The sequence below is a fragment of the Gallus gallus genome, chromosome 4 (genome assembly GCF_016699485.2).
Source record: "Gallus gallus isolate bGalGal1 chromosome 4, bGalGal1.mat.broiler.GRCg7b, whole genome shotgun sequence".
NCBI lineage: Eukaryota > Metazoa > Chordata > Aves > Galliformes > Phasianidae > Gallus > Gallus gallus.
Genome location: NC_052535.1, coordinates 38,902,589 through 38,915,344, shown reverse-complemented (window position 1 = coordinate 38,915,344; position 12,756 = coordinate 38,902,589). Strand labels below are relative to the sequence as shown.

The 12,756-nt window shown below is 43.1% G+C and overlaps 1 protein-coding gene across 9 annotated transcripts in view; it reads right to left on the bottom strand.

Annotated features, from left to right (window-relative positions):
- The window catches only part of CFAP97 (cilia and flagella associated protein 97), a 28,729-nt gene that overhangs the window by 14,611 nt on the left and 1,362 nt on the right, over positions 1-12,756 (bottom strand). For 2 of the 9 annotated variants that reach the window (XM_046940775.1, XM_040699639.2), the window contains exons 1-3: positions 8,692-12,686; positions 4,271-4,963; positions 3,976-4,041 (exon numbers count right to left, since the gene is read on the bottom strand). In XM_046940775.1, the coding sequence (XP_046796731.1) occupies positions 3,976-4,041; positions 4,271-4,946 (742 nt within the window). In that variant the 5' untranslated portion in view covers positions 4,947-4,963; positions 8,692-12,686. Of the gene's footprint in view, positions 1-3,975; positions 4,042-4,270; positions 4,964-8,129; positions 8,538-8,691; positions 12,687-12,756 lie in introns of those variants that run through there. The other 7 variants (XM_420507.8, XM_004941062.5, XM_046940776.1 and 4 more) reach the window with 5 other exon arrangements.

Genomic DNA, 12,756 nt, shown 5'->3' with positions numbered 1-12,756 from the left:
AAATTATACAATAACAGGTGTACAGTTAATAAGTATACAGATGTTATATAGTATATAGAAAAGTTAGGCTGGTAATACTAACACATTGGAAAAGATAATCAGATATAAATGAAAGGTGCTCACCAGGGTTGTAGGCTCACAAAAACTCCAAGAGGAGCAATCTCCAGGAAGAGATCCTTCCTCAGGGGCAGTCAGCCCTTAAATGGGGTCTAGGAGAGGTGCAGCCAGGCTCCACCCCTTCCAGTCACACAGCTGAATTGCCTTCACCTGTGCTCCCGTGGCTGACTCCATGCTTGCCTCAGGTGGTCAATCAGAGGTTCAGGCCCTGATTCAACAGCTCCCATACAACAGGTATGCATACCCAAATGGATTGAACATGCTCCCAGTTTCACAGCAATAAAAACACACTTTCACAGTAAAGGTGGCAGGCGCCTACGCAAAGTCTGCACAAGTCAACAGAAGCACAGACAATTCATCACCAATAAACAAAAAAAGAGCCATGATCCCACAAAAGTAGTAAACATACTCTAAACACTCTGAAGTACTTCAGGTACAGTTACTGTTATTTGAGATTCAAAGTTATTTGAATAATTTAGAATCAAACAGCCCAGAAGGATCTCAAAAATCATGAAGTCATAGAATCACAGCTGGGGCTGGAAGGGACCTCAAGGATCAGGTTCCAACCCCCTGCCCCAGAGGGAGTCCAACCTTTTTGTTACTAATTAATCCCAACACTGAAGTGTTTGAATGATTCGACTGTTTCCACAGTGGCCAGCGGCAAAATGAGGCAATAGTGAAGTTTCAAGTTATTTAAGGTTGTGATTTGTCCTTTCCCTTAGATCTGGGAACAGTTCATCTGTACCTTTATACTCCTCCAGTGAATAATATCATTTAAACAGATCCCTACTCAGCACTTCATTGCTTCTGAACCATAAATCAATTATTTGGGGGAGAGAAGTAAACAAGCAGTGGCATTTGCATAAAGCATGGAGTTCTACTTCTCAGTTACTGATAAACAGTAAAAGAAACTTCCCTGTGGTATTCATGGGATTTCTAGGAAAGCTGGTTTCCATGGAGAGACACCTGACTCTCTTTTAAGGGATAAATGAGCTGTTTACTGCTTTCAATTTGCAACCATTTAAATGACCTTGAAGACTAAAACGGGCCAAACCTTACATAAAATTCAAATGATAATTAGCAAGTCAAATGCATCAGGACAGGATGATACAGCTGTCTTAGTGGCACTGAGGCTAAACTTAAACCATGCATGTTTCACTCTTGCAGTCCCAGAGGGAAAAATGCATTAAGTTGCTTCAGTGCTTAAAGCATCAGGTGAACTCCAGAGTGTTCTACACTGCTCTGCCATCATAAACGGCAAGTCTGAAAGACACAGAAGGATTAAATCAGTTCCTCAGAAGTGTTTGTCTGCCCAAATCTTGTAGCATTCCTATACTACATTTCCTTCAATATCCACTATTTTATCCTCGATTTTTAAAGGATTTTACACAACACCTGATTTGCTATTTTTTGAAGAAAAGGAAAAAGGGATTTTACTATAAATTTTCCTCTTTAAAGCTGTATGCTTAAAATAAGCTGCTATTTGTTTCATGATGTCATGAGGAAGATAAAAGATTGTACAGGTGCAATTTTAATTTTCTCCAAAATTACACATTTGTGATGTTAGCATCGACTGGATTGCTTTACAATCATTAACATCTTCAGCAGGTTTTCAAGCTCTAAATATAAGAAACCAACATTTGCTTTTCTACCTCAGTGCACATACTTAGGTGTGTGTATGCATGCATGCTATTTTATACTCACAGTTCAAACTAAGAACATACAGAAACTTAGTGAGAAAGCTATTCATGTGTAGCCCAGCCGTAAAGTTTAGGGGTTGATGTATATATTTAAGTACTTCAGACATTGTTCAACACATTGTACAAAAGCCTAAGCTCAGCATGAATGAGCACATGGGAAGCATATCCCTAGGAAGAGAACATTTCAGTTACTAACCAATTATTTTATTTGCCTGATTGGCAAATTATAGCTAAAAAGTTAAAGCAGTTCGGTTGAAGCTTCTGTTTCATTTTCTATGATACCTATTCAGAAACACAGGGCTTTTATTTTCATAGTAATGATACTGACCTGACAGTGGTTTTCACCAGATTTTCTATCATAAAAAAAAAGCATAGAAAATCACTTGAGGCAGAGAAAAGGCCAAAAAGGTTTAGAGAGCACACAGGTCAGGGAGAGCATCAAGTAGTTCAAGTCCTCAGCCTGCAGCCCAGTGTCCTACTTAACCCATCACACCACTTCCTGAGGTTAATCATAGCTAATACCATGGATTTACAGACTAATTCTCACAGACACTTCTGTGAAATAAGCAGGCATCAACCTCATTTTACAGAGAAGAAATACAAACTACTAAGTTCTTTAGTACTCTGAATACCCTGGGCAATCCCAATCCCACTGTTATCGGATCCACACTCAACATGAACTCAGGTAAGATGATGCATAACATTTTTGGCATACCATTGAATTCTGAACCACAGAAACCAAAAGATTTGTCTAAAACCAGGGAGTAAATCTTTAGCATAATGGAACTGAAATGGAGGGATACTTAGTTCCCTTATTTTGCCCAACCCAGCTAATAAACTGCATAACCTCAAGTCCTTAAAATAACACAGGACATTGGATCAAGACACAGGATCTAACAAAACAATAACAAACATCTCTGAACTTCTATTCCTATCTTTCTAACATGTAGTTTTTAGTAAGCAATTCCAGCAGCAAGTTTTTGCCAATTTATGCATTATCATATTTCATTCCCTCCTTCTGTGTTCAGGGTGCACAGAAGCCCCAAAAAGATAAGTAGAATTGTTACTGGTTCTGAAAGAAAAGCCACAAAAAAACTATTCTGGCACATTTTTAATTAAGCTACTTTTCTGAAATACCTCAAATGAATTGTATTTTATGAAATACCTCAAATAAAATGTATTTTATGAACTACCTCACTGCTAGATAACCTGACTGCCGTTCTAAAGGAAGACTTGCTGTTTGGACACTGTGCACCTTTAACAGATTACTATCCTTTCTTTGTTCTTTTAAGTCTTTTCTAGCGCAAGAGATTTGAGTCTTCCATGTGTCACATTACCTGTGCATAGAGTTCTATGAAATAAATTGCTGCATGCCCCCTAGACACAGCACAGTAACAGACTACACTGAAATCTTGCTGATTTCAGGGACCTTGGGAAATGAGACTCACATAATGCGATAAATGCTTAGGCCTAGCTGTAATTTGACAAAAAAAATGAACTGAATGATTTATCAGTATAGACTACTGTATTTTATACTTTAAAACCAAGAAATCCTGATGATCATTTAAATACCAATTCGCGGACACAGAATTGGGTTTACAGTGCTGTCACTTGAAACAATGCACACATCTCTTCTGATAAAGATCTCATGCAGACAGTGAGGAAAAGGAAGAGGGGAGAAAGTGATTCCTATTTGTCAAGAAAATACCTGGAAATAATAATCAAGAATAAGATCAGCTCCTACCCTCCCAGATTGGTTCCTTTCTACCATCAATAAACCCGCCCCATTTGAAGTCCAAACTACCTAAACTAATTAACCTATGTCATGCATGCCAATGTAGCAAGGCACTTGGGAGTAATACACATCTTAATCAAGAACATTAACTGCCAGATTATACGAATCACAGAATTGCAGGGGTTGGAAGGGACCTCTAGAGATAACACATCTGCTAACACTGGTTCCCTATAGTAGGCTGTGCAGGTAGGCATCCAGATAGATCTTGAATATCTCCAGGGAAGACACCATAACCTCTATGAGCAGCTTGTTCCAGTAACCCATCCCTAATCTTCTCTTCCATTAAATGCATTTCTATATTACTCTCAACAACATAAAAAAAACTACACATTTTTTATATAGATAAATACATTTAAAAGTCACCTTTCAAATGTTGATTCAGATCCATACCGTCATGTAAGCCATCGCTGCTGAAATCAGACTTGGATTCTAAATGAAAAAGAAAAAATAAAAATGCATAAGTATGTGCAAAATTGTATTTTAAAGCCTTAGAGTATTCAAGCATTTCATAGTACTGACATTCTTCAAAATACACAGATAACTCTTCTCTCACATTGTCTTGTCTTTTTTCCTTTTACTTGCTTCACATTTGAAGCTGCAAATTCAAAAGACTGGGTGGAACTGCTGTCTGGAGTTGACAAGGATGTTACATTAGTACCTGCATCTTCAGATTCCTCCACATGGTCTCCAAGATCTGGTTTTCCTTCTGGTAATTTTATTGCTGATGCACATCTTTGTTTTGCAGGTGGAAGAGCCACGCTACAAGCATTTCTCCTGGAGGAAGAATGCGATGAATCCGATAAAGAACTATCAGAATGTGCATCTGAGCTGAAGGATGAGGAAGAGGAACTGGTAGTACTGTATGTTCTGTTAGCCCTTCCTAAACTGTAGGGCTGCTTAGCTGACTCTGGTCTAATCTTCTGTTTCCTGCCATCATCACTACTATCTTCTTCATCTGTATAATAATTTATTTCAGGGCTTTCAGGAGGAACATTTTCCTGCATTCTCCTGCTTGCTGCAGACGTTACTCCAGATGTACCTGCATTCTCATGAACTGGAAAAAGTGAAAAAGATGAAGCATCCCCAGGATTGCCTGCGCTATCTTCTAGGAAAGGACTCTTCTGCAAATCTGCGTGCTTCTCTTCATTTGCCTCCTCACAACAGTTTGCATCCTTTGAACTAGCAACCAAGTCAGGGTCTGAAAGAACTACCTTTGGACTTTCTTTCTCTCTATATTCACCATTTTCTTCAGTTTTCTTCTCCTCCTCTCCAAAATCACTCTCATAGAAAGTGTGATCCACTTCACCATCTGACGTGTCTTCAAATTGGTCCATACTTACTGAAGTGCTTCCTGCAACCACCAGAAAAGGTTTCCAAAAGTTAGTATAACAACAAATGTAAGAGAAACTTCTTAAAGCACCTAATAAAGCATTTTTGTACTCTGAACTTGAAATAGTAGGTGGAATTCAGCAATATTTCATATACACAACTTCCTGCGATCCCTGCCTTCAAGAAAACTTATACAGCCTTTAATGTCCAACCGTCATGTGAATTCCTGGATGTCTTCTTACAATAGTTTCCTAAGTGGATAATATACATGAATACATCCAAATATGCACAACATAAATAAGAGTAACACAACAGTATTTAATTATGACTGATGGTTAAATATGGCATACTTCACTCATCTCAAGTCAAGCACATATATTTGATCTATTGTTAACACTGTTGTACATATAAGAGTGAGAAGGAATAAGGCAAAACCAGGTTTGCAGGTGGAAGTAAAGCTGAAATAGAACTTCCAGTTGAGTAACCTGTTTTCTGCCTCTCTACTATTGCTGAACTGGGCAGCAGAAGTTAAACAAATAGTACCTCATTGATTCTAAAGCCATTAAGTGTCTCTACCAAGACTCATTAGATGTTTCTTTGCTGAACACAATCTCTTAAATGAGAAAAGGATTTAAATCAAGATAGCGGCTAGAGGGCCCACACATTCCTCACCATCAGCACCAACCGAGGAGCACATATCTTCCCATTCCACATGCTAACTAACAGCTGAATCACCAGTTTTCCACTGAGACTGAACTAGAGCTGATTAACAGCCAACAACCACTACTACCAGAATAAATGCAATTTAAGAGTTATAACATGCCTACAGAGCAGCAGTTATAACACCAGTCTCTTACTACCAAATGCTCCTTCCACTTTCCTGGCACAACCCATAACTATCCCAGCCTCCTTGTTAACACAAAACAGATGTGCTACACCGGTCAATTTCTCTCACTCATGCTCTTGATCACTCAAGCTAAACTTTAATTTTGCAGTTTCCATTAAAAGCAAACAAGAGGAAACAGATGAAGAGATGGTATTTTTTGTTCCTATGCCTGTCACACAGCTAGGAGGTCTCTAAGGGAGACCATTTTCTTGCTATTTAGAGCAGCACAGCTAGTGAAAGCACATGACCACCACAGAGACATAGATGGCCGCAGGGCAAAGGCCTTTAAGTTAATGTACAAGCAATAAAATAAGAGACCAAAAGACAGGCAATGCCCGTACTATGGAAAGCCAAAATACAAAACTACTAAACAAAGAAGAGCTTACATAGGTATCACAGTGTCTAAGTATACATGCCTATTCCTTGCCTCAGAACATGCGTAGAGGTCAAAGTGGGTAAAGTCCCTAAAAATTATGACTTGAACATCAGCTGACATTATTGGACGGCAAATGCCTTCACCAAGAAAGGCAGGCCTTGTTTTAGATTGCTACCATCTGAGCTGAACGTGAGACCAAGAAAGAAAAGTTTTGAAAGGCAGCTCTGGTGGAAACACTGCCATACATCTCTTATCACAGGCTTCCTAGCACCCATGACTTTGAGGAGATACCCAGGTTCACTTAGTGAGGAGATACCCAGGTTCACTTAGTGAGGAGATACCCAGGTTCACTTAGTGAGGAGATACCCAGGTTCACTTAGTGAGGAGATACCCAGGTTCACTTAGTGAGGAGATACCCAGGTTCACTTAGTGAGGAGATACCCAGGTTCACTTAGTGAGGAGATACCCAGGTTCACTTAGTGAGGAGATACCCAGGTTCACTTAGTGAGGAGATACCCAGGTTCACTTAGTGAGGAGATACCCAGGTTCACTTAGTGAGGAGATACCCAGGTTCACTTAGTGAGGAGATACCCAGGTTCACTTAGTGAGGAGATACCCAGGTTCACTTAGTGAGGAGATACCCAGGTTCACTTAGTGAGGAGATACCCAGGTTCACTTAGTGAGGAGATACCCAGGTTCACTTAGTGAGGAGATACCCAGGTTCACTTAGTGAGGAGATACCCAGGTTCACTTAGTGAGGAGATACCCAGGTTCACTTAGTGAGGAGATACCCAGGTTCACTTAGTGAGGAGATACCCAGGTTCACTTAGTGAGGAGATACCCAGGTTCACTTAGTGAGGAGATACCCAGGTTCACTTAGTGAGGAGATACCCAGGTTCACTTAGTGAGGAGATACCCAGGTTCACTTAGTGAGGAGATACCCAGGTTCACTTAGTGAGGAGATACCCAGGTTCACTTAGTGAGGAGATACCCAGGTTCACTTAGTGAGGAGATACCCAGGTTCACTTAGTGAGGAGATACCCAGGTTCACTTAGTGAGGAGATACCCAGGTTCACTTAGTGAGGAGATACCCAGGTTCACTTAGTGAGGAGATACCCAGGTTCACTTAGTGAGGAGATACCCAGGTTCACTTAGTGAGGAGATACCCAGGTTCACTTAGTGAGGAGATACCCAGGTTCACTTAGTGAGGAGATACCCAGGTTCACTTAGTGAGGAGATACCCAGGTTCACTTAGTGAGGAGATACCCAGGTTCACTTAGTGAGGAGATACCCAGGTTCACTTAGTGAGGAGATACCCAGGTTCACTTAGTGAGGAGATACCCAGGTTCACTTAGTGAGGAGATACCCAGGTTCACTTAGTGAGGAGATACCCAGGTTCACTTAGTGAGGAGATACCCAGGTTCACTTAGTGAGGAGATACCCAGGTTCACTTAGTGAGGAGATACCCAGGTTCACTTAGTGAGGAGATACCCAGGTTCACTTAGTGAGGAGATACCCAGGTTCACTTAGTGAGGAGATACCCAGGTTCACTTAGTGAGGAGATACCCAGGTTCACTTAGTGAGGAGATACCCAGGTTCACTTAGTGAGGAGATACCCAGGTTCACTTAGTGAGGAGATACCCAGGTTCACTTAGAAGCTGGTTCACTTTGAGACACTGTGCTCCAGGTATGTTACCCTGCCATACAGCTTCTGACCAAACAGTCTTGTAGATGTTCCTGGCACCTATGCCACCAAGGGCTGGGGCAGCTTCCTAACCAGGCAAAAAAAAAAATGCTCCTGTAAACCCTGTAAACACGGTAAGTTTCAAATATATCACTTACAAACATGCAAGCAGACAAATGCAAACACTAAAGGCACCTCATATGGCTCACAGCAGGGAGGAACAAACACATACATACACACACCATCACAAAACCAACTTCAGAAGAAGTGCACTCAACAGAGCCCCGAGGGACCACCTCCAGCAAGGCTTAATTCCCACCCGTTACGAGAGGACTCTGACGGCTCAGCCCCAGCAGAAGCCCCCCAGACGCCCCGTACGCGTCACTCAGGCAGCGACCCAAGCAGTGAAGGCAGCGAAGCCGCGAATAATAACGCTAACGAACGCGTTTCCCGCCTCAGCGGAGCTGGTACTGACAGGCAGACAGAAGAGCCGGTTACCACTCCGCACCGCCTCCAACCGGACCCGCAGCCCCTTCTCAGCTACCGTCCCCAAAGGCGGCACCACGACTAGGCCGGCAGCCCAGCTGCGTTCTGGGAACGGCGCGGGAGCCACAGCAACGGCTCAGCCCACATCACAGCCACGTCACGCCAGAAGGCGGATCCTCTTGTCTCTTATAGCGCTGGGCGGAGAGAGGCGGAGCCCGATGGGGGTGGGGCCTGATGGGGGCGGGCGGGTGGCCTTCCCGGCCCTCCTATCTCTTCCCGCCCACTCCGAGCTTCCTGTTGGGCTTCTCATCTCTTCACCTGTGTTCTTGGTTCCGCGCAAGGGAGCTCTGAATGTGGCTGTGGAGTTTGTTTCTCCGTACTGAGGTGACAGTATCCAGCATGGAGGTGGGGGTAACGAGGCTGAAGCAATGGAGCCTTAGGGTGAGGTGATGGAGCCCTAGGAGTCTCAGCTTGAGGTGGTGGGGGGTCCTAGTTGAGGTGCTGGTGCTCTAGGTTGGAGTGATGAGGTGTGATGCAGTGGTACCCTGTGTTAAATAAGGCGTGTTCCATAGAATCATTAAGGTTAGAAAAGACCTCTGTAGGTCACCTAGTCCAACCATCCACCTACTACCAATATTGCCCGTTAATCCACATCCCCCAGTGCTACATCTATAAATTTCTTAGACATATCCAGGGGCAGTGATTCTTTTCCACCTCCCACCACTTTCCTGAGCAGGCTGTTCCCGTGCCTTACCATTCTTTTGGAGGATAAATATTTCCTAATATCCAACCTGAACCTCCTCTGGCACAACATGATGTTACACCTAGCACTGTTACCTGGGAGAAGAGGCTGACCTCCTTCTCCACCTCACTACAACCTCCTTTCAGGTGCTGTGGAGGGCAATAAGGTCTCCCCCAAGCCTCCTCCAGACTAAACAATCCCAGCTCCCTCAGCCCCTCCACGTAAGGCTTATGCTACAGACCCTGGACACACTCCAGGGCCTCAAAGTCTCGAGAAGAGATGTACCTGTTTCTACTAGAATGCTCTCCTCCCTCGAGATTGAGCCTGATCTCTGCATCCTTAAGTCTCAGTATAATTACTGCAGAAACATACACAAAGCCTTCAGGTAGAGTTTCTTTACTTCTGGCACTGATGATGGCAGCTGTGATAATGATCTTTCACTGTAAAAAGTAGCGTACAGTATAGAGTGGGAAAGATTGCAGTGCTTTTGAGGGGTCAGTTGCAATAGTGGGCCTTGGCATTTCTCCATTAGTATTAATGGGGCTTTTAAATAAGAAGGAAAGAACTCCATGAAAAGGAAAATGACCAGTTTATAGATTCACTCATTCAAAACCAAAAAATTAAACTCCACTTTGGCCCATATTCATTACGAGAAAGATGCAATGACATGATTGTGGGGTTTTTTTGAGCATTCTGAACTTTGAGCTGAAACAGGCTGTGCAGCCAAGACAGCTGTTGTGTATATGGCCCTATTTCATTTGGCACGAGAACACACGCAGAGGCACATACGTGTGCATGTGTGACTGCATATATATCTGCATATGTACTTTCAAATGTGTACAGTGAATGTGGTGGAATACTACAAGAAAAGAAAAAAAAAAAAAGTAGAACTGAAGAGCCTTATGTTAACCAGATTCTAATTCTACTCATGAAACAGAATATTTAATAGACATTCTTCAACTTACTTGAGCTAACTTTTCATATTTGTTTGATGTTGCATTTATGGTACCTGAGGTCCCTTCCAATGCAAACCATTCTATTGTTCTATTTCAGTCTAATTTCTCTTGAATCTTGCTGTTGAAATGTTGAATAATCACAACTGCAGCTGAAATCAGTGGAAGCTGTATTCAGATAACACCAAGTGCTACAAAACACTGAGCATTCAAAAGATTTCATCTCTGGTACCCCGCACTGTATTAAAGAGGTACTTTTGCCCTTTGTTTTTCCAGATGCATCGGGTTTCCATCTGCAAATTGGCAAAATGCCATTGCCTCAAAAAGGTATAGAGAGAATAAATCAATTCATTTTGCAAAGTACTGAGCCTAACTGACATATTCTGCAGAAATGCAAGCAAGAGAAATAACAGTTTGTGGGAGAGCAGTTCAATTCATCTTCGGTAAAGGAGGAATGCGGTCTCAAGGAAAGATAGTACACAATAATAATAAATTGTGCCCCTTTATAGCAACATGATCTGAGCCACAAAGGCTCATAAAGCAAGAAGTAAATGTGAAAAAAGGCTTCATGAAAGTAACATGCAGCTGGTATAAACATACTGATAGTGTAAATGTATAAAGTTAAAGGTATGCAGAACTGTGAAGGTGACAGATGCAAGATCGTCACTTAAGGACAGATAGAAGATTACGTCCTCAATGCTGAGGCTCAGTGTAGGGTATGTCAGAAAAAAGCTAATTGCACTCCTAGCTCCAAGTAAAAAGGGAAGATGCTGACTCTTCCCCAAAATCAGGCATCAATTCTGTTTGAACATGATCTCTAAAAAGCCTTTTGTTTGTAGGGAAGATATTTGCTGTAATGCTTGAATAAGATAAGAGTTTGAATAGCTGATCTCACAAAATAATTCCACCATGGAGGGAATAGTTACAGAAAGATAATGGTCCTGATCCAAAAACTTCACTTCTGAAGTTGTCAGTAGCCTGACTAAAATTGGTGGGATTACTCATTCAGACAAGAATGGTTTTTGGTTTTTGTGTGTAAGCACTGCAGGACTAAACCTCCATCGTAGGTAGCTCTATTTTTTATCTTCCTCTCCAATTCTGAGAATTAATACTTTAATGAGAAAATAATCTCTCTTTACACAGAACTAACAATGTTAGGTGCTCTGCTTCAGGTTAATTTAACAATTCCATTCCCTTTAAGTAGCTCTGACAGAGGCCTGGGCTGTTTCCTGGGTGTATTTGTGGCAGGAGGCCTCTGCATGCTCTGTCTTGTTGCTTGTGTGGCTCATTCTGAAGACAGCAGAAGAGGTGCTGATCTCTTCCAGAGCTTTGTATTTTCTGAGCTCTGAGGAATAAAATGTGTGCTGGGAGTTGGATCTCTGCTTTTTGTTTTCTGCCCGATGAGAATAAAACAACATTACAGGTAAATTTCTGGCACGTTGGGTTTTCTTTAGAAACTCTTGGGCTCTGCAAGAACCTCTCCGTTGGTCTTAATGATTGGGTGTACTGCAAGAGCTTTGTAGCCCAAGCCCTTGGATGGAGCATCGGGATGTTTGGGCACACGATGGTTTGCACAGGGAAGGACTGTCATCGCATTCGTATTCTCGCTTGCTGTGCGTGATCATTTTTACCATTAATCATGTTAGACACATTACTTAAATAATAAATCCTGGCTGCTGTGGATGGCCTGAGCTGGTGCTTAAAAGGTCTTTGCGCAATTTAATATCCACTAAATAGAATGAACCGTGTAATAAAACTATTTAAGCTACTGTAAAGGACTTTGGATCGGGTTAAAGAGCGTGGACTCGTATGGCTGATGGCTAAAAGGGGAGCTGAAATCTCTTCAGCACTGCTTCAGTATTTTGAGAGGAAATACAGTTCTGTGGTGTGAACTGCCCCCCAAAGCATCTCCAGGGTGCAGTATTGGAGGTGTAGCTATAACGCTTTGACACCCGTTCTATCCATGCTCATGGCCTTGGCTTGCTTAACATCTCAGGCACTCTGGGAAGTTCAGGGTTTGGTTTTTAATCCCGTGGTACTTTGCACTCTTGAAACTTAACAGAAATCTGTGAAACCATGGCCTCGGTGTGCACCTCTTTTCTTCATACGAATGGTATCGTTACTCATACAGCACTAACTGCCGAATTTGAATAAATGCAGACGGCCCCGAGCTCAGCAGCAATAGCCGTTGCTTAAAAAGTAGATGTAGGGCTCTTTGATGCACTGAGCCCGTCCACAGAGCGCCAATCTGAACCCAAACGTGTTTTCCAGTAGCCCCAGAGCTCCAGCATACCATTTTCTCAACGGGACGTCTCCCCTTTTGCGAAGTCCCTCTGGCCGAGCCTCGCTTCCCGAGGGAAGGAAGGCGCAGCCGTCTCGTCGCTCGTCGGACAGACCCAGGCCCGCGCACCGGCCGCGGCTGGCAGCTGCTACAACCAAGAAGTCACCAGGAGCTGCCAGCGCAAGCTGAGCTTAGCTGGCGAGAGTGGCAGAAATACGGCAAAGCGCGCGCCGTGCTGCGAGGCGTTTTCTGTCCCGGCCGCTGTGCCTCCAGGAGTTACGGAACGCCAGGACAGAGGGACGGCAGCAGCCGCAGCGCTACCCCTGCAGGCCCCGCCTCCGCAGCGGGACCGGCGGCCGCCGAGCAGCTCTTCCCCGCCCCGCGCTCGGCATCGGCACCGCCTTCGC